General features: G+C 48.7%; 1 protein-coding gene across 4 annotated transcripts in view; it reads left to right on the top strand.

The window, feature by feature from the left end:
* Positions 1–4,780: 4,780 nt before the first annotated feature.
* Positions 4,781–27,402, top strand: part of sin3aa (SIN3 transcription regulator family member Aa) — a 58,789-nt gene continuing 36,167 nt past the window's right edge. Inside the window, exons 1-2 of one of the 4 annotated variants that reach the window (XM_007908080.2) lie at positions 4,781–4,851; positions 26,137–26,355. In XM_007908080.2, coding sequence (XP_007906271.1) covers positions 26,170–26,355 — 186 coding nt within the window. In that variant the 5' untranslated portion in view covers positions 4,781–4,851; positions 26,137–26,169. Of the gene's footprint in view, positions 4,852–15,330; positions 15,511–19,010; positions 19,161–25,924; positions 26,356–27,402 lie in introns of those variants that run through there. The other 3 variants (XM_007908082.2, XM_007908081.2, XM_042342914.1) reach the window with 3 other exon arrangements.

Here is a 27,402-nt window from a genome sequence, read left to right as displayed (position 1 = left end):
AGCGCATTCCATTCCAACAATCTATCTCTGGGATTTCCATGTGGAGGTGGGATGTGTGAAATTCCCAGATTGGCTTGGAGACTCGGTGATGGGTTTCCACGTGTGTCAGACACCTCCCTAACCCCCACCGGCACAAAAAAATCATGTTTTTTGGGGGGAGGAAATTAAACAAAGGATTAAACAGCATGTTCAATATCCAGGTAAGGCCTGAGATCAGATTACAGTGTATCTCTGTGGGAAGTTGGGTCCGAAAGCCTGTGCTTTTTGTTTCTGGCAAGTGGAGGCACGGCTCAATAGTTGTGGACGTTCTGCTAAATGTACGTTTAACTAGTGTGCATGCTAGGAGTTACAGTAGAACATTTCTTAACTTTCTGTACAAGAATCAATCTTTAGGCGCTCGGGTACACCGTCCGGCATGAAGGATCCTATACAAATGCAAGTTTATATAGTGCAAGACTAAATCGGCCTTCTACTCCAAGACCATCTGTGACCAGGGCTCTCTCAGCCTCATCATCCTCCTTGACCTCTCTGCTGCCTTCGACACCGTTGACCACTCTATCCTCCTCTACCGCCTCTCCTCTCAAACTCAATCTTCATGGTTCTGTCCTTGACTGGTTCTCACTGGTATGTCTCACATGTCTCCACTTCATCTCCACAAAAGGCTTCTCCTCTAGCCCCTGGACCATCTTGTGGTGTTCCACAGGGCTCTGTCCTTGGTCCCCTCCTCTACAACATCTACACTCTCCCTCTTGGTGACATCATCCACAGACATGGGGTCAACTCCCACATGTATGCGGATGACACCCAACTCTCCCTCTCTACCTCCACCCTTGACTCCAGGACCCACTGCTGTCCTGACAGAATGTCTGTCAGACATCAAGCCCTGGATGAGAGCTAACTTCAGTTGAATGTCAACAAGAGCGAGGTTCCTGATTGGCTCCCGTCAGCGCCTCAACACCTCAGGCGCTGACAGCTTCACCATCCATGGGGCGCACTCCCCTCACTGAGCCAGTCCGGAACCTTGGGGTTTTGTTTCACCCTCAACTATCCTTTCAGCCCCACATCTGTGCCATGACCCACTCTGCCTTCCCCACCTCCGCAACATCACCCGACTCCGACCCTGTCTCACAACGCAGGCTGCCCAAACCCTCATACACGCTTTCATTACATCAAGCGCGACTATGCAACTCATTGCTTGTCCGCCTGCCCAATTCTTCCCTCCATAAGCTGCAGATCATTCAGGACTCTGCAGCTCATGTCCTCTCCCAGACCAGGCTCCACGACCCTATCACCCCCATCCGCGCCCGACTCCACTGGCTTCCCATCACACAGAGGATAGAGTTCAAAATTCTCGTCCTCACTTTCAAGGCCCTCCACGGTCTTGGTCCTCTATGACCTGCTGACCCCATATCAACCTATCCGCTCAGCAGCCTCTGTCCAGTTCCATGTCCCCCCCCTCGCTCACCCCACCATGGGTAATCAGACCTTCAACCTTTCTGCTCCCACCCTATGGAACTCCATCCCATATTCCCTTTGTTTTGCTTCCTCCCTTGCCTCCTTCAAGGCACGTCTCAAACCCTCCTCTTTGACCGAGCCATTGGCCACCCTCCCTGCCCTCCACGATCCCAATCCCCAACTCGGGTCCAAATCATAGACTGTCCAGCATCTTGGGATGTCCTCCCAAATCATGAAAGGCGTGATACAAATGTAATTTTGTATTGTAAGTTGTTGTTATCCAATTAGATGTAATAATAATCCCTTCGTTAGGTAAAGTACCTTATCATGTCTTCAAGACAACAACAGCAAAATTACATTTGTATAGCACCTTTCATGTCGGGAGACATCTCAAAGCGCTTCACAGAATATACTGTAGAGTGAATTGACTAAATTTTGCGGATGAAATGCGGCAGCCAATTTGGCATAGTATGCATTGAGTGACCAAATTATTATTTGTTTAATAATTAATTAGAGGGAATATAGAAAATATACAGTCAAAGTAAATTGACTGTATATTTTGTGGGCGAATCACGGGAAACAATTGCGCACAGCAGTGTCCCACAAACAGTGATGGATAGAGTGACCAAATTATTATTGAAAGGATTATTGCCCCTGGAAAGCCATCTGCGAGTGGTCAAACAACCAAGTTCCTTCTTAGTGCTAGGTAAACAGAGGCGTGCGGAGTAAGGAAACTTGCCCAACGTTTTGCCCTGTTGGGAATCAAACCCAGGTCCTCTCGCTTGGTTTTGTAGTTAAATGTTCCTTGCAGTCTGAGCTTTAAGTTACTGTACTTTACTCCTGCGACTAATGTGCTTCCCACAACCACCGCTCGTCTTGAAAATATGAATGGATCCAACCATAATCCACAGCCTTTTGGGGGAGAGAGTTCCAGATTTCCAATACCCTTTGGGTGAAAAACTGCCCCTGATTTTGACTGCTAAATTACCTAGCTTTAATTTTAAGATGATGCCCCCTCGTTCTGGATTCCTCACCAGAGGAAAATTTTCTGTAGCTGCCCTATTGAATCCCTTTATTTTTTGCCCTCAGCTGGGCCCACATTCCAATCACTCTCTATTTCAGATGTATTACTTAAGATCTTTATTAGCAAACAGTCTGAGCGTGGGCTGGATTTAAACCCAGAGGTGAACCGGCAGCTTTCTGACTGACCATGTCACCAGTTCCTAAGGACAGAACCTTGAATCTGCAAGATTTAGTTTGTGATACTCTGGTAAATGACCACCCCAGCCAGTGAGAGAGCTCTGTTCAGGTACAGTGACGTCTCTGTCAGTGAGCAGCTCATTCAGGGTCTGTGATGTTCTTTCCTAAGTGACCAATTGGATCACAAACGGAGCAGTTGATCTGATTATAAACAGCAAAACATAGGGATGGAACTGACTCAAAATTTACGACGAAGAATCTTAGGAATAGTTGCCAAGCCCAGCTGTTGTGGCTCAAGGCAGCAGCACAAACATGGGCAGCCTTTGCTCTGGTAATGTGATTGTGGACAGATGGTGCTCTCAGCTGAAGGGGCTTTGCTTTCACAGTTTAGGTTGTCAATGTCTTGATTGTATTACAGTCTTGTAACAAATGGCAACTCAGCCATCATATTCAATGTTGTTCACAACAAGTCGTGGCTGGTGATAGCTGCTTGGTTACTCATTTTACAATTCTGCTCGAGTCCAGGAACAGTCAGAAATACAGCGTAATCCAGCTCCCGACGTGAAATGCACCATGTAAAATGCAATTTGTTGTTGTTTTATAGGATCCTCTCACTCGTTTTCAAATTCCCTCATGCCCTGACACCTCTCTACCTCTCCGACCTGCATACCCACCCCCATTCCACCGCCCGCTGCCTCAGCTCAACTGGCTCCGGCCTCCTGTCTGCCCCTCGTCCCCTCCACCATCGGTAGCTGTGCCTTCAGCCACTATGCCCCGAAATTCTGGAACTCTCTCCCTCAATCCCTCCACCTTATCCCCTTGTTCCCCACTTTCAAATCCCACCTAAAGACCTTTTTGACGGTCACCTCACCCCTCCCTTGGGGTCAGACTCCACCATTGTTAAGCGTTCTGGGATGATACCCTGTATGAAGGCCGCTATATAAATGCAAGTTGCTGTTATTTGTCAAATTGAGAAGTTCATAACTTAAATATTAAATTTGAATATACTATTCAAGTCTCGCAAGCGAGGTGTCTCGCTTGCGAGACGAGTGCTCTAACCACTGAGCTACAGGACTCCACTTTGACTATATAGTTGTAGGCGAATGATACAGAAATCAATGGCTGCCACTTACTGAGAGCAGCCACACAGGGACCTGTGTTCAATACTTTTGAAGCAATGATTGTGGCCACTTGAGAACTCATTCTTGTACAGGAAAGATACTTCAAAAAGCAAAGTTGCTGTTATTTGAAATCAGTAGCTCACCAACGACCCATCTCGTGACTCCACCTTTGGTCATCTCTCCCTTACCCCCACGCCCGGCTCCCATCACCAGCTCAGGTACCAGCCAGTTCAGGGTCGAGCACTTTGGGATGTCTGCTGACATGAAAGGTGCTGTATGAATGTAAATGATATTGTGTATCGTACAGCATTCACGTGAACAAGAGATTTCAATTAGTCTTAGATAAAATTAAATAAAATAAATAAAAATTAGAATCTGAGTGCAGTACTTCCCAATTTTTTTTTGCCCAGCCGGGTGTCTGACCCATGCGTAAACCCATCACTGTGCTCAAGAGTCTCCAAACCAAGCTGAAAATTCCATGCATCCCACCTACACATGGCAATCCCAGAGGTAGATTGTTGGAATGGAATGTACACTCACTCCCTGGAGGGATGCATCCTGCTTACCGGAAACTACTAGGCACAGGTTGGCAAGAGCCAAGGCTTGGGGACCCCAGGGTGTGCATTTGGGTAACTGCTGGAGTCTTAACCAGCTAAACCCATATCGCTGCCTGCCAACAGCACAGCACTCCCCCAGCACTGGAGTATCAGCCTGGACTATAAGATGATCAGAGGTGAAAGTGCTAAACCTGAGTATTTCAGCCTGGTTCAGCCTAACCCTGTCCTGAGAGTGACTGACACTGTCACCAAGTGTGACCATAATTCCCCATTTCACTGATACAGAAGCTACGATTCTCGTGCCAGTGAGGCACATTGAATTGAAAAGGTCCAATGGATCATTTTATCATCTAAAGACAGGATGGTGTTTGTGATTTTAATTTCAGACGCCGTTTGCGACTGATCAGCGACCAAACAGGACAGCATTTCATTACCTTGTTGGAGAGGCTGGTCAGTGACTCTTCATACCTGGCAACCTGATACCAATCAATGGTTCTGCAGAATCTGTGACTGATCAGGTGAGAATTTCAACATCTCCTCCTTTTACTCCAGCCTTTTCTTTCATTCACTTCTTTTATCATCATATATTTTATGGAGCTCTGTAGCTCAGTAGTTAGAGCACTCGCTTTGCAAGCGAGAGACCGGAGTTCAATTCCAGGCAGGGCGAAACCTGGGTTTGATTCCCGGGGCAGGGCAAAACATTGTTTCCTTATTCCACACACCTCTGTTTACCAGCAGTGAGTAGGAACCCAGTTGTTAGTCAGTTGGCAGATGGCTTTTCTGGGGGTAATAATTCCTTCAAAATAATAATAATAATGTGGTCACTCAATCCACAAATGTTCGTGGGACACTGCTGTGCGCAGTTTGCATTTCACCGACAAAATACACACTCAGTTCATTTTACAGTATATTCTGTGAAGCGTTTTGAGACGTCTTGAAGACGTGATAAGGTGCTATATCAAATGCAAGAATTATTATTATTTCCCTTTCTCCTGGTTATGATCATTTTAATTGTTTGATCTCTTTACTTTCTTTAATCTATTTTGTTTCCTTTTCCCTCTGAATCCCACGTGTGTCTTCTATCGTCCTTTCACTGGATCTGTCGGCGCCCTGGACTACACATTGGCTTCCTTAGCTGCATTGGAAGCAACATGAGAAGTTCAGGCCCAACGATAAACTTAATAATAATAATCCTTGCACTTGGTATAGCATCTGATCATGTCATTGTGACATCTCAAAGTACTTCACATATTGTGACCTGCGAAGTGTGTATTTTGTGGGCAAAATGAGGCAGCCAATTGCACACAGCTGTGTCTGACAAACAATCATGGATTGAGTGACCAATTATTTTGGAGAGATTATTACTCCCGGAAAGCGATCTGCCAATCGACTAACAACCAGCTGGGTAAACAGAGGCGTTTCGCCCTGCCTGGGAATCAAACCTAGGTCCTCGCGCTCACGAGGTGATCGCTCTAACCAATAAGCTACAGGACTCATTGATATCCTTTCAGAGTTGTCTTGTTATCCAGGCAGAAAACTACAGTGATTGTAATTAGTGAGGAATTCTACTCCCAAAGGGACTATACCCTTATGCTAAGGCCATGATGGGAGGGGGGAGAATAGCTCTATTTTGGGGCCCAAAGATGTAATTTCAGTGCCCCCTAGCTGTAAACCAACTAAATAAGTAATGAATAACAATCCTCACATTTGATGTTGCTTATGAATTCCAGTGTCTCAAAGCGCTTTTGGGAGGTGTAGTGTCTGTAGGCAAATGAAGCAGCCAATTTGTGCCCCAGTGAGAGAGCTGGTGTGAGAGGGTGAAAGCCCCTGAGGGAGCTGCTCTTGGGTTTATTGCTTTGTGAGGATCAGGATGTTGATTAACAACAATATCAGCTTGCATTTACACAGCGCCCAGCATGTAGAATGACATCTCAGAGTACTTCACAATGGCGGTGGGACTCCAATAGAGTAGGAAAAGGGGGAGGAGAGAGGTAACTATAGGCATGGTCAAGGAGGTGGGCTTTGAAGTTAGAGAAGTGGAGTGATAGAGACAGTGATAGAGGCAAGGCAAAGGGATACAGGCAGCGAGTTCCAGAGGTGAGGGCGTATTGACTAAAGGCTTGGCATCCATCCAATGGTGGCAGGGAGGGAAGGGGCGGGGAATATCCAACTGGCCTGTAACAACAGCTTGATATCTGGTTACATGGATCCAGGTGACACAGGCCTCAGACAGACAGGGAATTCATTGAGTACAATTGGTCATGAGGTCAATTGGTCACAATTACAATCATGAGGAACCCATAGTTAAAATGGCCCAAGCTTTGAATCAACTGAACTGCAAAACTTCTTATAAATTGTTGAACCATGTTGGCTATCGCTCCCAGGGGCTTTGACGGAAACCTCAGCACTGGCTCCTGCAGTGTGATTGACTATAGGTGACTGACTGGGGCACCTCCACATTAAACATGAATTGGAAGTGTTTGGGAGTCTATTATGTTACCTCCCAACACAACTAAATGTCATAAATGCATAATTTCTTAAGAACAAATGAAGTTTGGAACAAGAAAATTCGATTTAGTCTATTAAACAATTACATTGAGCAATTAGTTCAGTTCTGAACTCTGCCCAGCACACTATTCCCAAGTCTGGCAAATAGCCAGAGCGCAAGCCTTCACAATGATAAAACTTTTACATCTCTCTCGGATCCTCAAAGTCAGTCAGGCAGAACCTCAGGAGATTCAGGCTTACATCCCCACCGCAGTGACCAATTCTGATCAGTTATAGAATAGAATCATAGAATATTACAGCATAGAAGGAGGCCATTTGGCCTATCGTTCCTGTGGAAGAGCTACCCAATCAGTCCCACTCCCCCACTCTTTCCCCAAATCTTTGCAAATTTTTCCTATCCAAATCCCTTTTGAAAGTTGGTATTGAATCTGTTCCCACCCTTTCAGGCAGTGCATTCCAGACCGTGACAACTCTGAGTAAAAAAAATATTCTCCCCTTTCAGAAAATACCATGCAACTATTCTTGGATAGAGCCACAAAACATCTCTCCATAAAGTCAAGGACCACATTCAAATCAACAAGATTTCATAACTTCTAAAGTTTTCTCCTCATCTCCCCTCTGGTTCTTTTGCCAATTACTTGAATCTATGTGCCCTGGTTATGGACCCACTCATCAGTAGAAACAGTTAACCTTATCTATTCTATCAAAACCCCTCATAATTTTGAACACCTCTATTAATTCTCCCCTTAACCTTCTCTGCTCTGAGGAGAACAATCCCAGCTTCTCTAGTCTCTACACTTAACAAAGGTCCCTCATCCCTGGTACCATTTTGCTAAATCTCCTCTGCACCTCTCCAAGGCCTTGATATCTTTCCTATAGTGTGATGCCCAGAATTGGACACAATCCTCCAGCTTTATATTACCACAGATGATTCATCCATTGTCGCGGCAAAATGGAGACATCATGTTCTGTTTAGCAATTGACCATCTATGTTTGTACTGATTGTTATCGCCTTCAATTCAACTTAGCTGATACTTACCCAAGAGTCTTTCCCAAACAAGTTAAAGAAAACAAGTTTATATTTATACCAGCTGTACCTGCTGCAGCTACACGTGCAACCAAAGGATCCAATATGGAATGTAGATTGACACATAGACAGGCACACTTACTTATCCTTGATTTTCGCTTAGGCATCTTTATAATGATCAATATAAATGTATAATTTATAATCACTGGGACATCCTCTCGACGTGAAAGGCACTTTAAAAATGTAATTTTGTTGTTGTTGCCGTGCTTAGCTTTGTCCGTGTTCTTTATTTTGTTCCTGCAACCGCTTAGCTATGTGCGTGCTCTGTGACGCACGATGCCACGGCGGCACTTTGACTTGGCAGCCACCATGTGTAACTGCAGCGAAAAATGTAAAACTGAAATACATTTTAGGTCATAACTCATGAATGATAGGAGATACCTGGCGCTCCTGGATGCAAGACCCTTCTGATGAGGTATAAATCATGTCTCTACATCAATCGGTTATTGCGATCCTTCTTGAAGCACACACAGACATTGTCGTTTTTATTGGTATAGATAGATTAGGCCCTCTCATGTCGGGAGTTTCAAAGAGTGGGCTGAAGGGAGGGCAGAATGGCTGAAAGCTTGCCCACCAATGGTGGAGAACTTTTAGCAGGAGATGTGACGCAGGTCGGTGGTTGCTGAGCGGAGAGAGTGGCTGGGGCATTGAGGTTCCAGGAGGTGGGACAGGGCAGAGCAAGGATAGAGTCTATTTAATGCCCAGTGATTTGCCATGGTAACCGCACTGCTTTCAGGTGAGGTTGGGAGTGATCATAGTATCAGTGCTAAACAATAGTCATTGTGAAATCTTGTAGGTTTGAATCTGGACATTGACTTTATGAGAAAGAAGTTTTGTGGTTCTGTCAAGAAGTTACAGTAACTACCTTCCCATGCTGCTCTGAGCTTTAACCTGCCCACTGAGCTGTAGCTCTGAACTTGCCGAGGCCATTTACTTGGGTTGAAATCATTCCTGGGTCCCCCTCCCCTTGCCCCCTCTCGCCCACAGTAACACGTCTTCATCACACAATGCTCCAACAACAGCAGCAAATTATACATGTCGAAGTGCCTTTCAGGTGGGGAGGGCATCCCCAGGTGCTGGTCAGTCAGGAATTTTGACCCAAGCAGAGTGTTGGGATCAGTTGGGGGTGGGGTGCGCGGAGAGTGGAGGGCAGGGGTAGAAGGGTGGCCGAAGGCACGGTCGAAAAGAAGGGTGTTTGGATGTGCCTTGAAAGAGGAAATAGAGGGAGGAAGGCAAAGTAACTGTGGGATGGAGGACAGAGGCAAAGAGGATAAAGACACCATCTCTGACCCCTGCAGGTCACAAACTCAACAACAACAAATTGCATTTACACAGCACCTTTCCTATCTGGAGGACGTCCCAAGGCACTGGATGGTCAAGGGTTTGCACTTGAGCTGGAGGTTGGATTCAGGGTAGCGGGGGGGGGGGGGGGGGGAGAAGACAACTGAAGGCACGGTCAAAGAGGAAGTTCTTGAGATTGATGTTGAAGGAGGTGAGGGAAGGATAGAGTTCCAGAGAGTGGAGGCAGGTATAGTAGTGAGAAAGCCTGTCTGCTGGGCTCCTCACAGTGACAAGCAAACCTCAAAAGCCAAAACACACATTGTTATCAGACTATATTAGTGCTGAGCAAGCAATGATCATTACAGTAAGCCACTTGGTTACACCAATAATCACAATTAATCCAGTATTTTAATTTTGCAAGCCTCTGGAAGGCATCACATCACAATGAAAACATTATGGAATGTATCACAGAGCTAAATATACCTCAGAGCATAATGTGTGGTTATACTGAGGACCTACTCTGCCTGATTGTGGAATTGATGTGTATTTTCACACATAAAAGAGTTTCTCACGATGTCCTGGCCAACAATCTCCCAAATCAAAATTCATCGCTCACTGTTTCTGTGCACAATTTGGCTGTAGTGTTCACCCACAATTACACCCTCACAGTAAAATCCTGTAAAGTGCTTTGAGACGTCTTGATAAGGTGCTACATCAAATGTAAGGATTTATTTATTATTTTTGAAAAATTTCTATAGCTACTATTTTACTTGGTTCATTAGCTGGTAAACATGAATCATAATTTGTTGACCTAGAAAATGAGTTGAATATTGTTCATAACACCAAAACTAGGAAAAATGTATTTTTAAATTTCTTTCTCAATGATTTACTGAGAATTGCAACAAAATGCACTGATGTGTCAGACAGTCTCATAGATGGTTTTTGATGGGTGTTATTTACAGCCAAGATGCTCTTTCAGACAGGCGGATGTCATGTCAAGTGTTTCAAAAATGAGATTTTCATTTCCCAGGCTTTCTGTGTTAAAAGTGCCCCCTCTCTCCCTTCTCACCTTCAAATCCTGTCTAAAGACCTTCCTTCTTGATTGTTCTTACTGTCACCTCCTCACCCCATGGCTCGTTGTCAGACACCACCACTGCAAAGCACTTTGGGATACTACCCACATGAAGGGCGCTATATAACTGCAAGTTGTCGTTGTTGCTCATTAACATTTGATTAAGCACTGATCACTTGCCATCACCTTGTTACTGGCAGCTGTTTTTACTGCCCACTTGATGCCTGGCCCAGGTGTCACTCAATCTCTCTAATTCTCCTTTCAGAATGATCATTATTCAGACGACCTTCCGAATACTTGGAAGTTACTTATTGTTTCACCCACAAAATATACAGTCAATTCACTTTACAGTATATTCTGTGAAACACTTTGAAACATTTCAAAACAACCTCTCAGTTAATAATAATTAATATTATTTATATTATACAGGATCTCAATTTATCATCTCATACAAAGGTCCTTCATGTGGGGTCGTGTCTTGGGATAGCCTCCAGCAACGTACAGTGTGTCAGCCTAAACTTTGAGTTCCAAATCCTGATGTGGGACCACAGTCTCCTGCCTCAGTCAACAGTGCGACCGCTTGAGCCAGGCTGTTAATAATAATAATCCTTGCATTTGATCTTGTGCCATATCACGTCGTTGAGATGTCGAAAAGCGCTTCACAGAATATATTGTAAGTGAAACACGGCAGCCAGTTGTGCACAGCAATGTCCCCAAAACAGTTGTGGATTTAGTGATCATATATTTGGGTGGGTGGGTGGGTGGGGGCTTATTATCCCCAGGAAGCAATATGCCAATCGACTAACATCCATGTTCCTACCTTACTGCTAGGTAAACAGAGGCATGTGGAGTAAGGAAGGGTTTTGCCTTTCCTGGGAATAAAACCTTAGTCCTCTTGCTTGCGAGGCAAGTGCTCTAACTACTACGCTGTGGAACTCCGCAATAATAATGGTTTTTAGATTTGATATAACTCCAGCTATAGGACATCAGGAAGTTAAGTGTAATTTTGATGTTGTTGTATCCCACTGCCTGGCCAGACAATAGAGATTACGCTTGAACAGAGAGAGAACAAAATCGCTATCCTGACGTGAGACACTGCCTTTCTGTACAATTGCGGATTCCTGTAACTTAGTGGTCAGAGCACTCGCCTCATAAGTGAGAGGACCTTGGTTTGATTCCTGGGTCAGGGTGAAAGGTTGGGCAAGTTTCCTTACTCCACACACCTCGGTTCACCTAGGAACCCGGGTGTTAACGGATCACTCTTCCCGGGGGTAATAAAGCCTTAAAAAATAATAATAATTTGGTCACTCAGTCCACCACTGTTTGTGGGATGCTGCTGTACACAATTGGCTGCCGTGTTTCGCCCACAAAATAAAATCAATTCACTTTACAGTATATTCTGTGAAACGCTTTGAGACGTCTCGAAGATGTGATAAGGCACCGTATCATATGCAAGGATTATTATTATTATTAATAACCCAGAGGAGTTTGATGATACTGCCTGGGGTCTCCCATGGTATGAATATTGGTGCCGAGAGAATGTCAGGCCTGGATTTAACCTACTGTTTATCATTTGAAATCAAATTAAGTTGGTGATTCAGGAAGGAGGTTGGAAAAGATTGAACACTATGAGGTTGTCAGATATCATCAATACCTGGTGATATCTATACTTTAGATTGAACCAATTTGACATTTTTTCAGCTGAGTCCAGGTTCTCAGATACTCACACCACACACTATTTATTTAACGTTTTCTCATTGACTTCTCGTTGTGAGCTGTTTTGATGCCAGTGGTAAAGTATGAAGCACGAAGGGTTAGCCACTCTGAAATTGGCTGTTATTGAAATGCGGTATATTATCTCAGCCAAATATCAATCATTTTACTCCCTCCTGAAGACAGGAACAGGAGATAGGATTTTATTTCCGAGTTTACTGGCCAACCTCTATTCAAAAAGAGAATATCCTCAATGTTGTGGCCAACAATCCCCCAGATAAAATTCACTTTGCAGCTGCTAATGGGACATTTATGTGTCCATTGGCTGATGCGTTCACGTACAGTGAATTCGGTGAAGCTCCTCACAAGGATTATTGTTTTATTGTTATCCTGAGAGCTGACAACCTAATAACCTGGATGGGGTGGGGGGGGGGGGCCTGCAGGTAAGTCAACTGAGGCAAGCCCTCACTTGATGTTCCTCACACTGGCTCTTGCCAGCTGTGTTCAAAAGGTGAAAATCAGGAACCTTGGTTGGCTTTTCACCCCCGATAGTGTTGAAGCTTTTGTGGTGTGTGTATTGTGGGCTGTGTGGGACGCTGCTGTGCACAATTGGCTGCCGCGTTTCTCCCACAAATATACAGTCAATTGATTTTACAGTGTGTCCTGTGAAGCGCTTTGAGACCTGGTGCAGACATGATAAAAAACGAGGATTATTGGAATGGTGTGAATGTTCTGCGCCTGTGTGTGGCTCAGCAGCGGTGAGAGGCAGTGGGAATGGAAGTAATACTAAACCCATCCTCAGCGCTGCTCTGGCGATTTGTTTTGTTTAGAGCGTCTCTGCTCACATTTGCTTCCATTGCCCCGGAATGAACACCTGTAAACAGCTGTTTCTAACCCCACTGCCCCTCTGGGTTCCCCCCCCCCCCCCGAGACCCGCTCACACCACAGGTGCAGCTGTTGCTGGAGAGCGCCTGTGACCTTTGTCAGGCGGTTCCGGCGCCACCAACAGGGTGGGGAGGTCAGTACCCGGGGCTGGGGGGGGTCAGTGCTTGAGGCTGGGGGTGGGGGGGGTCAGTGCCTGGGGGTGGTCAGTACTTTCTGGTGCCGAGGCCCCACAGCGCGACCCTCAGCAGCCAGTGCCACACAGGGCAGCCAGTCCCCCTCCCCTCCCTCCCGCCACACGTGCAGCAGCTGCACCGCAGCGTCTGCCCCGATACAGTCAGTCTGATGATCATTTAGGGTGAAACAGTGATGGCTTTGCGGGGGGGGGGGGAAGGGCTGACCCCCAGCCCCGGGAACTGACCCCCCACCCCGGGCACTGACCCCCCCACCCCCAGCCCCGGGCACTGACCCCCCACCCCCAGCCCCGGGCACTGACCCCCCACCCCCAGCCCCGGGCACTGACCCCCACCCCCAGCCCCGGGCACTGACCCCCCACCCCAGCCCCGGGCACTGACCCCCCACCCCCAGCCCCGGGCACTGACCCCCCACCCCCAGCCCCGGGCACTGACCCCCCACCCCCAGCCCCGGGCACTGACCCCCCACCCCAGCCCCGGGCACTGACCCCCCAGCCCCGGGCACTGACCCCCACCCCCGGCACTGACCCCCCACCCCCCGGGCACTGACCCCCCACCCCCAGCCCCGGGCACTGACCCCCCCCACCCCCAGCCCCGGGCACTGACCCCCCCACCCCCAGCCCCGGGCACTGACCCCCCACCCCCAGCCCCGGGCACTGACCCCCCCACCCCCAGCCCCGGGCACTGACCCCCCCACCCCCAGCCCCGGGCACTGACCCCCCACCCCCAGCCCCGGGCACTGACCCCCCCCCACCCCCAGCCCCGGGCACTGACCCCCCCACCCCCAGCCCCGGGCACTGACCCCCCCACCCCCAGCCCCGGGCACTGACCCCCCCCCCACCCCCCCCCCCCCACCCCCAGCCCCGGGCACTGACCCCCCCACCCCCAGCCCCGGGCACTGACCCCCCCACCCCCAGCCCCGGGCACTGACCCCCCCACCCCCAGCCCCGGGCACTGACCCCCCCACCCCCCAGCCCCGGGCACTGACCCCCCACCCCCAGCCCCGGGCACTGACCCCCCACCCCCAGCCCCGGGCACTGACCCCCCCACCCCCAGCCCCGGGCACTGACCCCCCACCCCCAGCCCCGGGCACTGACCCCCCACCCCAGCCCCGGGCACTGACCCCCCACCCCCAGCCCCGGGCACTGACCCCCCACCCCCAGCCCCGGGCACTGACCCCCCCACCCCCCACCCCCGGGCACTGACCCCCCACCCCCAGCCCCGGGCACTGACCCCCCCCACCCCCCACCCCGGGCACTGACCCCCCCACCCCCGGCACTGACCCCCCACCCCCAGCCCCGGGCACTGACCCCCCACCCCCAGCCCCGGGCACTGACCCCCCACCCCCAGCCCCGGGCACTGACCCCCCCACCCCCAGCCCCGGGCACTGACCCCCCCACCCCCAGCCCCGGGCACTGACCCCCCACCCCAGCCCCGGGCACTGACCCCCCACCCCCAGCCCCGGGCACTGACCCCCCACCCCCAGCCCCGGGCACTGACCCCCCACCCCCAGCCCCGGGCACTGACCCCCCCACCCCCAGCCCCGGGCACTGACCCCCCCACCCCCAGCCCCGGTACCACAGCTTCGGGAGTTCACATTCACGATGTTGGTGCTTTTAAGAAGGCGGTGACAACCTCACCCACTCCCCCCCGTAAACACGCCGCCCCTGGGCCACTGTTAACCGGGAGCTGGAGGAGGATTTCCCCCCCGGGGCTGGGATGCAGGTCCGGCCCGGCTGTGTGGGGCTGTGCCCGGGGCTGAGTTGGGGCTCATCTGAGCTGCGCAGCCAGTTACCAGTCGTGGCACTTCCGCTATTGGAGGCGGGCACTTGCCAATCACGCGGTGACGGACGTGGAAAGCGACCAATCAGAGCCGCAGGACTCTGGAACTGGCCAATTGGAGGGCGCGGGTGGGCGGAACGTCGACTGCCGTTTGTTGTGCGGCTGCAGTCTGGGCGGGTCCCGGCGGGCGGGGCGTGACTGACAACTCAGGGTGACCAATCGGCTGGCAGTGAGTCCCCCGAGCCCGCCGAAAGCGCTCGGAACGCCAGCCAATAGTCGCAAGATGTGGGCAGGATTTCCGGTGGCCGCTCCTGTCAATCAGCCCGGGGGTGTTGGGCGGGGCCCCGTTGTCAGGTTACGGGCGGCAGCGCCGTGATTGGCGGCCGCAGCTGACCAATCAGAACGCAGGATCCCGCCCGCTGGGGCGTAACAGGAACCAATGGGGCGCGGGGGAGGCGGGAGTTCCGGTGTGAGCTGCCGTTGATTGACAGGCCGTGAGCGAGCGGACGGACGGCGAGAGGGCCTGGCGCTCGGCGCTGTTTGGGTTTATTTTCCTCCCCGAGGGGGTGCGGGACCGGGATCGCTCCGTCGCCGCTGCTGCTGCTGCCCGCGCATAGGCGCTGTGCACCCCCGGGAACTGCCTCGCACACACGGACCGGTGAGTGGAGCGGTGCTCGGCGCGGGCTGAGGTGTTTGTGGCTGTGCCGGGAGGGGAGGCAGAGGGAGGAGGGACCGCGCGCGGCCTGCACAACACTCGCCGCCTCGCACTCGCCTGTGGGCGGCCGCGGAGACAAAAAGACCGAGGGGAGCGGTGGCGGCGGGGATTGGGAAAATATCCGTGTGGCGGTGGTGTTGGCGGGATTCAGCGATCGCAGGGGAGCAGCGGGGCCTGGCCTGGGAGGCCGCTGGCTCTCAGCGGGGCTGTGGTGCTGAGGGGATTGGGGCGGCGGCGGGAGCCAGGCTGCCTGCGAGGGGCAGCGAGAGCGCGGGGAGAAAGAGCGGGCATCGTGGTGGGGGGGTCCGGGGAGAGGAGGGAAATCGGTCTGAGTGCTGGTGGGGAGTGAGAGCTGGGAATCTGAGGGGAAAGAGAGCGGGAATGGTGGGGGGGGTCGGAGGATCTGAGGGAGGAGCGGGTGGGGGGGCAGTATGTGAGGGGGAGGGACAGTGTGTGAGGGGGGGAAGGGGGGCAGTGTGTGTGTGTGAGGGGGAGAGGGGGGCAGTGTGTGAGGCGGAGGGACAGTGTGTGTGTGAGGGGGGGAGGGGACTGCGTGTGTGAAAGGGGGCGGGGCTGTGTGTGTGTGAGAGGGGGGAGGGGGGCAGTGCGTGAGGCGGAGGGACGGTGTGTGTGTGAAAGGGGGCGGGGCTGTGTGTGAGGGGGGGCAGTATGTGTGAGAGGCGCGGGGATGTGTGTGTGAGGGGGTGGGGCAAAGTGTGTGAGGGGGTGGGGCAGAGTGTGTGAGGGGGTGGGGCAGAGTGTGTGAGGGGGTGGGGCAGAGTGTGTGAGGGGGGTGGGGGGCAGAGTGTGTGAGGGGGTGGGGCAGAGTGTGTGAGGGGGTGGGGCAGAGTGAGATGGGGAAAAGAGGTCGGGAGAGAGAGATTGCCATTATGAGAGCGGGGAGTTTGTGGCATTCGGGGGGTAGGGATGTGGCATACGGAGGGCAGAGAAAAAAAACGGGGATGCAGCGGGAATTGAGTGGGGGAATCCAGGGAGAGACGGACTGAGGATCTGTGGAAGGCGAAACATCAATAATGTACATTTGTAGCGCTTTAAGTGAGCTTGCGATTGGGGGGGGGGAGAAGGTGAGGATTAGGGGAAGAGAGAAACGAGGAGTGGGAAATGAGGGGAAAAGTGAGGGAACTTTGTGGGGAGGGGGGGGAGAGCGTGGGGATCTGGGGGAGAGGAGAGATTGAGAATGGGGTGAAGAAACAGCGGGGATTGGGTGAGAGAGAGAAAAAGGATCTGGGGGATATATGGGGAGTAGAAAGTGAGATTGGGGATCTGTGAAGCAGAAAGCGTGCAGATGTCGGGGGAGAGAGTGTGTAGGTTCGGGCTCTGAGAAGGCATTATTGGTGGGAATGGGGGGGTGGCAGGCAGAAACTGATCTTGCTGTGGGGATTTAGAGGGCTGGTAAGAGTATCCTAGGCTTGAATTCGATTATGTCTGAAAGTTGGCAGCAAATAGCTGAGATCATTACTTGAGAGATCAGGGGGGAGAGAGAGAGAGCGCGGGGAAAGCCAGAGGGAGGGCAGGGATCCAAGGGGATAAGTTTAGAGTTTGGACAATGAGTGTTTGGAGTGTGTGTGGTAGGAGGGGATATCTAAGAAGGTGAAACGGTCTGAGTACAGTTTTGTGGGAGTGGGGAGGGAGAAATCCAGAGTGAAAAGAAAGCAATGAACTGAGGTTGAAGGCAGTGGAGCTGCCGGTAACTAAACATTAGGAGTGATGATGGAGTTAATGGGATTTGGGATTAAGGGAGTCCGAGAAGGGAGTGAGCACAGTGGATGGGAGGGGTTTGGGGTTTAAAGATGAGTGTGTGAGCGATTGACAAGATGAAAAGGGTTTGAGAAAATAGGATCGGGAGAGAAGAAATGCAGGGTTAATGAGAGATCAGTTAATGAGGGGATTGGGCAGAGGGCGGGACGGAGGAGGGGCTGAAGGAGGGACTGGGGAGGGACAGATGAGGGGCTGAGGGAGGGACGGAGGAGGGGCGGGAGGGTGGTTTATGGATCTGAGTCACGGGAGCAACTTACGTCTGAATGGCTGAAGGAAAAGTGTTTGAGGATCAAGACGGAGACTGAAAATTATATTGAGCAGGTTAAGCAAAACGTGTGGCTGCTGTAAGTAATTGTGCTGTTGGATGAAATTCTCTTCTGTTCAGGCAGAAGGACAGATTCCACAAAATGTCTCATCAAAATTCGATAGAAGAATAAAGTTAATATAAATGTGGGGAATGGGCAGCAATAAACAAGTACTTTTTTTAATGAAAGGGCTAAATGTTTTGATTTAATGGTAAAAGTAGGGTAACAATCTTTGCCAATCCATCATCCATTGTGGTAAAAATTTTATTTTAATGACAAAGAATATAATGGTGCAGTAAAGATTGCGGGAGATGTACTGTATTGCGAGACATTGGTGTTAAGGCTGCTGAGATTATTTGGCAGAGCGAGTGGGCAAATATTTAACGTTAACTATTCAGTGGGCTCCGAGCACTAAATATCATTCCAATGGAAAAACCGCTGTCACAGAGCTCAGTGTTCCTTTTAAATCTTGGGGAGGAAAACCTGATGGGTCAGGATGCTGGAACCAGGTAAGTGTTGCGGTCATTTTCCAATGTAAATTCCAGCCGGCTGCCTGGAGAAGAGTGGTTCTTCGCTCCCAATGTCAGCCATGAACTCCCAGGGTGGGTTTTCTCTGAGCTGTTGTCTACTTGCGTTCCCTTACCTGCCAGGGTCACAGCTGGTGATCAGGAGCAGGGCCTGGGGAATCTTTCTCTCTAGTCCAGAGACACAAAGGAGCATTGTAGCTCTTTTCTTGCTGCCCTGGGCTAAGAGCATAACTCGTCTGAACCCAAGACCTTCCTGGGCTGCATGGCTCAGTTTCACTATAGGCAGCAGCATTACCAAAGGAACCAAGAAAAGGATATGCAGCTGAAATTCTACCATAAATTCAGCTTTTTAAAAAGCTTGCTTACTCTGGTCATTTGGAAATAGTATGTGAAATCATTTATTCTGATTCTCTAATTCTCAGTGACTTGTTAAAGTGGGTCATTGACAGTCACCATTTAAACACCACACTTTGGCATTTTGACTGGAATCTCCAGATGAATTCCAAGGACCGGGAGCCTAAAAATTAGAGAATTTACCAGACTGGTCCTGAACCCGGGAGATTGCTGAGGAGTGAGAGGGTAGGTACGTTTGGGTGAAAAAAGGAAGAGGATTTAGGGGGATGGATAAAAGCTAGTTGTCCTGTTACCAATCACTATTTTGTGACCCTGTTAAAAATGCATGCGTGTAGATGTTGGATGAGGACACGATGAGGCCGATGCCCTCGTGATCAAGAAACTTTGCCGACCCTAATTCTCCAGGTCTTAATAATATTTTTATATTTGGTAGAGTACCTTTCACTTCGGGAGGTCGTCTCAAAGTGCTCCACAGGATATACTCTAAAGTGTAGTGACTTGACTGTGTGACGTAGACATAAATGGCCTCTGAGGTGGAGTACGGGAGAACGGTTGGTGTTATAGAACTGTGCCACAGTGTGAACCAACGCCTCCGGGAGGTAGGAGAAAACTGGAGGTGAATATAGAGGTGAGGAACAAGCTTTCTTTTGTATTTGTGGAGAACCACCATGAGGATCACCAGATCTCACACTTAGGACTTCAATGGTAGAACAATAGTTCAGGCTGGAGGGAGGAACACGGGGGAAGTGAGGGTGGGGGGGAAGGGGTTATGTGTAAAGCTGGTAGCAATACACAGTGAAGAAGTAGAACAGGTTGTTCCCTTGCTATTTATTTGAAGTTTTGCATGTTGTATTTAGGTTGAAGTGATTCTTCAATGTCTTCTTGTGAATGAAATCCAATTGAACAAATGTTGCCTGTTCAGTGTGTAGTGGGCTCGATGTTGTGAGTTAGTGCCGTGCACACGCTTGCAGTCTTTTGTAATTGTAAACATTTTCTCAGTAATGAGTTTATTATGGGGAAAAACTGCAGTTATCCTGATTGTGAAGATTAGTGCTCTGAGGCCTCTGCAAAGGCAGTATGTGGTACTGTTATTGTCAGCTAGCAGAGCAAGGCAACTTCAGGCTGAACGCGGATCAGGAGAGGTTTCTTGTTCATTGCTGTGTACAGCGGGAATGTTAAATCAAGTGTATTGTGCAGTGAATTGAGAAAGCAGTGTCTCTGTCTAGTACATACATACTGGTGTGCAAGTAACTCCCCAAAACACCAGGACAAGCCACTGGAGGATGTCACTATAGACTGCACGTTTTCTTCCTGCTGCTGTCCAGCTTCTGCGAACTACACTCCTTGTGATCTGAAGTCAGAGGGATCTGAAGTTCTTCCTGCCTGTGTTTGAGTTGTTTGCACTGGCCCCAGACAGATGGATGGTCGGGTGGTTTTGAGAACTCCCTGGTGTGTCTATCAGATTTACCAGTTCAATTCCTGAGTCTTAGATGAGCGGAATTTAATTCCGTTAATAAGGGAGTATTCCCTGATCCCTATCCCAAGGGGCTCATGTGCTTCCACATGTTATCGTTATTTAAAGATGGGAAGTGCAGCGTTATACTTGATCAAAATACTTTGTTACTGACTTGGATGGCTCTGGATTGGTTCCCAGGCCAGTCTGCTGCTCCAAGCTTGGCTCCTACCCATCAGTGATAGTGCCGGTTATTTAATAGGCAAATCGGGATCTTTTCAACACTTGCCACACACACCCCTTCCTGCTGTGTTCCAGCCCAGCTGTGCCTTAACCTCAGATGAACAACAGTGTGACATTCCTATTTCCTTCACCAGCAATCTGTGAACTGTACAATGTTTAGATTGCCAATTTGGTGCTGGCTGTTTTTGTACCACGTACACTCCTGACAACCCGTAGCCTGTTAGGACCAGGTGAATATCAATATGATTATCAGCAGAGAGGGGGACCTCAAACAGTTCAGTCTCGCTGGCTTCAAATCCAGCTCCTAAAGGTACAGAAAGCAGTCTATCACTGCCGCTTGTGTCAACCTTGGTAAAACTTGCCCTCACCTCACTCACTCACTTGAACTGAGAGCACACGATTGTTAAAGGTTCCATAGCCAACCTTTGTCTGCTGAAATAGTTCATCTCTCACTGTTGTGCTTAGATCCTCCCAGGCAGTTCTGTGGGGGGAAGAAGGTCCAAAGGATAGAAGTTACTGGTGTAGAAGGATATTTGGTCAAATATCTTTTTCCCCATTGGTGTATGTTTTTACCTTTGGTCTCCAGCCTTCACTTCTGGGTTGCGGTTGAACCTTATCAGTGATGTGCTGGGAGGTTGTATTCTTTTCTGTCCGACCAAACCGGTGTGATCAGGTGGCGAGATCTATTTACAGCTCGCATCGCTGGTTGTCTTCCGGTAACCTGCTCGATAGTGCCCTTGTGTGAGCTTGGCAGCCAGTGTGGAGGCCACTCACTGGCCTCTAGAGGGAGTCGCTGCTGAGGCTGGCCTTTGCTCACCAGTGCAGGGTGCCGCAGAGCTGGAAGCCTTCCGCTCTCTCCTCCCCAACCCGGTGGGGTGGGGGCATCCAAGCTGTTCAGACCAGTGAACTCAACAGAGATTCAAACCAGAGCCCTGGTCCTGCTCCTAAACTGCGGCTGTAATAATATAATAATAATTGCATTTGATATGCCGCCTTATCACGTCTTCGAGACGTCTCAAAGCGCTTCACAGAATATACTGTAAAGTGAATTGACTGTATATTTTGTGGGCGAAACGCGGCAGCGAATTGCACATAACAGTGTCCCACAAACAGTTGTGGATTGAATGACCAAATTATTATTGTTACTGTATTCACTACACCATTGGGGCTGTTCCCTATGCTTGAACTGTTTGCTTCCCGACTACTTTCAGGGCAACCCGCTGACAAAACAAATGATCTTTTGGCAATGGGTGCAGCACTCTCTACGTTTGACTGTGCTTTAAGTAGTGGATGGTTTAGTTACCCTGACCTCTCCAGAGCCAAGTCACTGCTTTCTGGTGAAATCTGTAAACTTGGCTTCACTCTTTGCTCCTTGAATGTAGATTAAGTCCTGAGGAAATAAGCAAAGCATCATGGGAGTTGTAGTTCCTCCCCTCTGTTCCCCTGTGACTGCAGGAGTTTACCCACGGGCTGCTTCTGTCTTCCACACTTGTCCAATGCTATATGTTGAACCTTGTCATGTGATGTGTGGGGATTTTTAAAAAATACTTTATTTTCTAAGCAATCTCCTTTGTGATCAGAAAATGAGATCTGGGGCAATAAAATTTCAAGTCTGTTTGTGGGACATTGCCGTGCACAATTGGCTGCTGCGTTTCGCCCACAACATACAGTCAATTCACTTTACAATATCTGTGCAGCACATTGAGACATCTCAACAACGTGATATGGTCTGTATCAAATGCAAGGATTACTATTATTTACAGCTCATATCAATGAACTGTTTCAAGTTTTCTTTCCCCCCCCCCCCCCATAACTTCTAAACAGGAGCCTTTGACATGGCGCATTTTTTTGTTTGGAGGAGTTGGCTTTTGATCACAATAGTGAAACACAAGTTATTTGTATATAAAGAAGTGCACTGAAGGCCTCAGTTGATGAAGCCACACAAATTGGGAGAGTCCCGTGCCTTCTCCTTGGCATTTGATGATATTGACTGAAAATGTGGCTTTCAAGTTGCTCAGACCAGAATTCTTGGTAAGATTGTAATGCAGAGAAATCTCCAGTATTTAGTTAGTGATGAGGCCAGTGCTACGAGTTAGGATTCAAGGATCAAATGCACATGAGTGTCTTTGTGAATCGTTCCAGGATAGAAAAATGTGCTTTCATATTTGAAGGTTGATCCTGTAATTGAACAAAGGGTTAAATGAATCAAATATGGAAAATTAGGCTTTGTAAGGTGCTTTATGTCTCTTTATTGAATTCTGTGGTTTTGTAGTTACTGTGAAGTGTTCTTTTTTTGTCAGAGGTTCAGTTGTCTAATAGACCTGAAATGTAATCTAACACGCTGTTTATTTGTAATGTGATTCAATTCATTTCCAAATAATCGACTGTGAGAACAAAATAACAAGTCCTTTCAATCTGTGCCGGCAGTTCCTGCATCACTACCTATCCTGCCCTCTTCCCCCACCCCCAACACCCCTTTTCTGGCTTATTTCAGGAGCTCAGGATTCTACATTGTAGAAGAATAATCTAAAAATGACACCATCTCTGCTGTAATTTAATCTATAATTCTGTTGGTATTAAACCTTTCAGAGTAGTTTGGCAACAGAAACAATTGATTGAATTGCTGTCAACCATTTATTCTTTAGTATGGATTTTCTAGTATTTTAATCGATAGTGTGTTGCCTTTTGCTGCTTATTATTTTGCACGTTTATGAATGCTCTTTTAGTAAGGCTACTTTCTTGGCTCTGTCCTAAATGCAGTGTTGTACTGAGGCAGGGTGTGCTATATTGTCAGAGGTGGCCCACATCCTTTTGGACCAGATATTAAACCACATGCCTGGTCTTAGTGTTTCAGGTGGTCATTAAAGATAATGTGGTGCTATTTTGAAAGAGATCAGTGGATTTTTTCCAGTGTCCTGTACAATATTCATCTCTCTTAAACTCGACAGTGGTCTGTCTCATTGATGTTTGTAGGATGTTGCTGGCATAGATTAGCTGTCATTTTTGCCTGAATAACTATAGTTACTCTAATATTATTTAATATTAATTAATCTAATAACTAATCCTTGAATTTGATGAGGGCATTATCACATCATCAAAGTCTCAAAGCGGGGTTTATTTTAGAGTGGAGGTAAACACAGGCACCAATTTGCGCACATTAATGTCTCACAAACACACATTGACGGAGCGACCAATTTTATTCAGGGGATTGTTGGCCAGGAAACCGAGTGAAACTGCTCTCTTCGAATACTCCCATGGGATCTTTACCATTCATCTGAGCTGGCAGACTGGACCTTGGTTTAACGTCTCTTCTGAAGGACAGATGATTTAAATAACAACTAATGCATGAATGTTTGTGTAATCCAGTATGTACAAATGTAACTTGAAGGCTTCCTTAATTCATTAATACGATAGCTTCAGAAAAGTCTTTTCCAGCAGCAGTGAAGACTGAGTACATTGAAAGGAGAAAACTATGCATGAAGTAGAATAACTGTTATAAATTTGCTGGTCATCTGGACCAGTGAGTAGCTGTCAAATTAAATTTTTCCCACTTTTTTCTGGGGAAAAAAGCATTGTGTAACAGACTTTATTTAAAAGACACAAAGGGTTCCTCACTTGCTCCCGATTTGCAGAATGGTCTTTGGCACTGCTGTTGCCAAGCCTGGCTCGTCAGCAGGACCTGGAAGGGCAGACCAGTCACTGGGGGCAGGGAGTTATCCCACTCGGCTCCTGTTAACCCTGCAGCCAAAGCCCTGATGGGTAGGGTGGTCCTAGTTGGAAAAGCAGCGGGAAAGCTTGCCAGACATCAATATCAATGCCAAGCCGTGCGTTTTGCGCTGGCTAGACTCCAGCAGTTGCCCCAATGCACACTCTGGGGTCCCCAAGCCTTGGCATTTGCCATCCTGCGCCTAGTACTTCCGGAATAAGACTGAATTCTCTTGACTAAAATCCACTCTAAACTCTCCACCGCAAGATTACAGTAAAATGATGGAATGTTGCATTTGATTGGCTAATCACTGGCTTCTGCTGCAGATTAAATAACTTTATTACGGAGCTTTCATCGCAAGACCCGCAACCTCTCAATTCTCGGTTAAATTCTGTTTCTACAACTATAAGGCAGGAATGGGCAGGTTTCTGAATGCAACATTTATAGCTTCCAGAATGTGTGACACTTTAGTATCTAATAGCTACCAAGCATTGACTTTGTTATCAAAACTCAGCTGTTGCGCAGAACGATTACAGTGTTGCTGTCTCACTTTTTGTGGTGGGATGTCTTCACTGTGGTTAGTTGTTACTGAGGTTTCCTGCTGTCTTGTACGTAAGTGGAAGGTGAACTCAGGGATTCCTGAATGCGCAATATCACAGTTTTGGTGCACTCATAATAATAATCCTTGCATTTGATATAGTGCTTTATGTCTTCAAGACGTCTCAAAGGGTTTCACAGATGTACTGTATAAGTGGACGGAGAGAATGTGAAATTCAGTGTGAGCTGTACTAATCGTCAAATTGTCACCTAACCCTTCACTCGGGCAGCAACTAACTTTTTCCCTATTTAGGTTGTTTTATCCACTGATTATTATTCAGAAATGATGCTGAATGTGGAGCAGCTGGATCTTAAACTGCTTGTGCATTGCTCAGGTGACTAAGATGCTACCTAGGGTGTAACAACAACAACAATAAGATTCCATTTATACAGCGCCTTTCACGTCGGGAGGACGTCCCAAGGCGCTGGACAGTTGGGTCAGGACCCGAGCAAGGGGGAAATGGTCAGCGTGAGGGGAGGGAAGGGAGGGTGCGAGGAGGGGGGAAATGGTGAGGGGAGGGGAGGGAGGGAGCGAGGAGGGGGGAAATGGTCAGGGGGAGGGAAGGGAGGGGGCGAGGAGGGGGTAGAGAGTCGAGAGCGGAGCTGAAGGCTGAAGGTCAAAGAGAAAGGTCTTGAGACCGGCCTTGAAGGAGGAAAGGGAGGAGGCGGCGAAGGCACTGGGGATGGAGTTCCAGAGCCTGGGGGCTGAGAGGCTGAAGGCCCGGCCACCGATGGTAGGGCGGTTGGGGCGGGGGATGTGGAGCAGACTGGAGCCAGAGGAACGGAGGGTACGGGCAGGTAGGTAGGGGGATAGTAGGTCAGAGAGGTAGGAGGGAACAAGGCCGTGAATGGCCTTGTAGGTGAGGATGAGGATCTTGAATTCGATCCTCTGGGGGATGGGGAGCCAGTGGAGGCGGGCCAATGAGTGGGAGCAATCAGTGGAGCCTAGCTGTGGAGTGCTGGACGATGAGTGGTGAAACTTTGAGGAGAGGCATTCTTGTGTGAGGGTGCAGGTTCCAGGTGTGAAGTTGCAGAATTGTTAATATGTAAGGCTCGGGTTGCCTTGGTTTCTCACCCCAACCATGTCAATGGTGAAAATGCTGAGTAAAGCTAAATCACTGTATCCAAACAATATTTCCCTGCCTCATCACCACCTACTGCACCAGTGAGCAATTTCCTACACCAACTTAGATCTACTTTGATACTTGCAAACCTGTGCTGAATTAGTCCTGTGCACTCACACCTACCAGGAATGGCACCCAGGGCTGCTTCAAACTCTATCCCATTGGGATGATCTTAGGGGAGAGAGAGAAACTTAGGCTGAGGGATTTCCTTCCGGCAGTGAAGGTCAGCTTGACTCCAGTGAGAGTTGAAGGACCTGGGGGTTTTGACCCATTTGTGTGTAAATATTAGTGACTGATGATGCTCCTATTGAGTAAATTTTCTTGTTCAACCATCAGAAAATACTATCAATGAGCTGAGTTTAGAGGGTTTTGTTAGAAAGCATTTTAAATGTTTTATCTCACTGCCGAGTCTTTGCTATTTATGGTGTTTTTATGACTGGTTGTGTCAGGTGTGAGCCTTCACTCTCTGTCTCTCCTCCAGGTTTATAAGGGTTGCCTCGAGTATGAGCACATAATGAAGCGCCGACTGGATGAGCAGGAACCGGTTTATGCATCTCAGCAGCGTCGGATTGCGAGCAACGCTGAACCGTTCTCGCACCAGCATCGTGTGCTAGCCCCAGCGCCTCCTGCATACGAGCCTACCTCCGAGAACATGCAGCCCACTGCTGGCATTCAATATTCGGTCACGCCAGGATACCAGGTAATTGCCTTAATTTCTGTCTGTGCATACACACACACACACACCAGACAGACAGACAGACGGACAGACCAGACGACACACACCAGACAACAACAAAATTACATTTGTATAGCGCCTTTCAGACAGACACACAAACACACCACACCCACCCCTACCTCCGCCAGACATGTACACGCACACACTTTCACCTGTTCAGTTATCTATGGAGGATATGCTGCACCTTAATGTGATTTTAACTTTTAGGTTTACTGAATGTAGCTCCAAATAGAGGGCTCTCAGATATCTGCTTCTCAGAGATCTCTCTTATCGTTTCAGCTACAGAGTTAAATGCTAGTCTGGATCAACAGTGGTGTCTTAGAAACTCTGGAGAGATCGCTGATTATCTTCTGATCACTGTATCCTGGTGCTAGTCCAGCAAACATTCCAAAATACGTTTTACACCCGTTTTCTAAAATGCCTTTTAATGATTTTTTTTAACCAACTTTTACCACATTCTATTGCAATTACTTTACTACCTCATCCTTGAGTGGGGGTGGTGGTTCCGAGGTGATGTGCCTGGCAGAGGAATATCAGAATCAAGTTAGCCCTCTGTAATGGTCTTTCTCGCCAGTCCGGCTCCTGAGCCAGGCGGGTCTGCAGTATTCCAGGGTATTGCTGATGACAGACCAACCAGCCTGGCTTATCAGCTTGGAGGAGCAGCTCAATCACTGAGAGGAGAGATTTTTTCCCACTTAGCTCCTTTTAACCTTGCAAGCGAAAGCCCCAGTGGTTAGGGCGGTCCTAGCACTCCCCACATGGACATTATTTTAATGATAACTATTTAAAGATTTTACACTTGCCAGCAGCTAACGTAGGTGTAACAAGCTCTTGCTCTTAACAGCAGTAAATAGTAGAAATAAATGCAATTTTACTAAAGTTACCGAATCTCTGGAAGGTGACGGGGTGAATTCGACCTACCAGGATTTAAACCCCAAAATCTTTCCCTTGTCCTGATTCCTGTATTGAGCTGACAAGAGTTCCTCCTGATATTAGCAGCCAACTCTGAGT

This window comes from Callorhinchus milii, unplaced genomic scaffold (genome assembly GCF_018977255.1).
Source record: "Callorhinchus milii isolate IMCB2004 unplaced genomic scaffold, IMCB_Cmil_1.0 Scaffold22, whole genome shotgun sequence".
In the NCBI taxonomy this organism is placed as follows: domain Eukaryota; kingdom Metazoa; phylum Chordata; class Chondrichthyes; order Chimaeriformes; family Callorhinchidae; genus Callorhinchus; species Callorhinchus milii.
The sequence above is the reverse complement of the archived record's forward strand: the minus strand, read 5'-3'. Positions and strand labels throughout refer to the sequence as shown.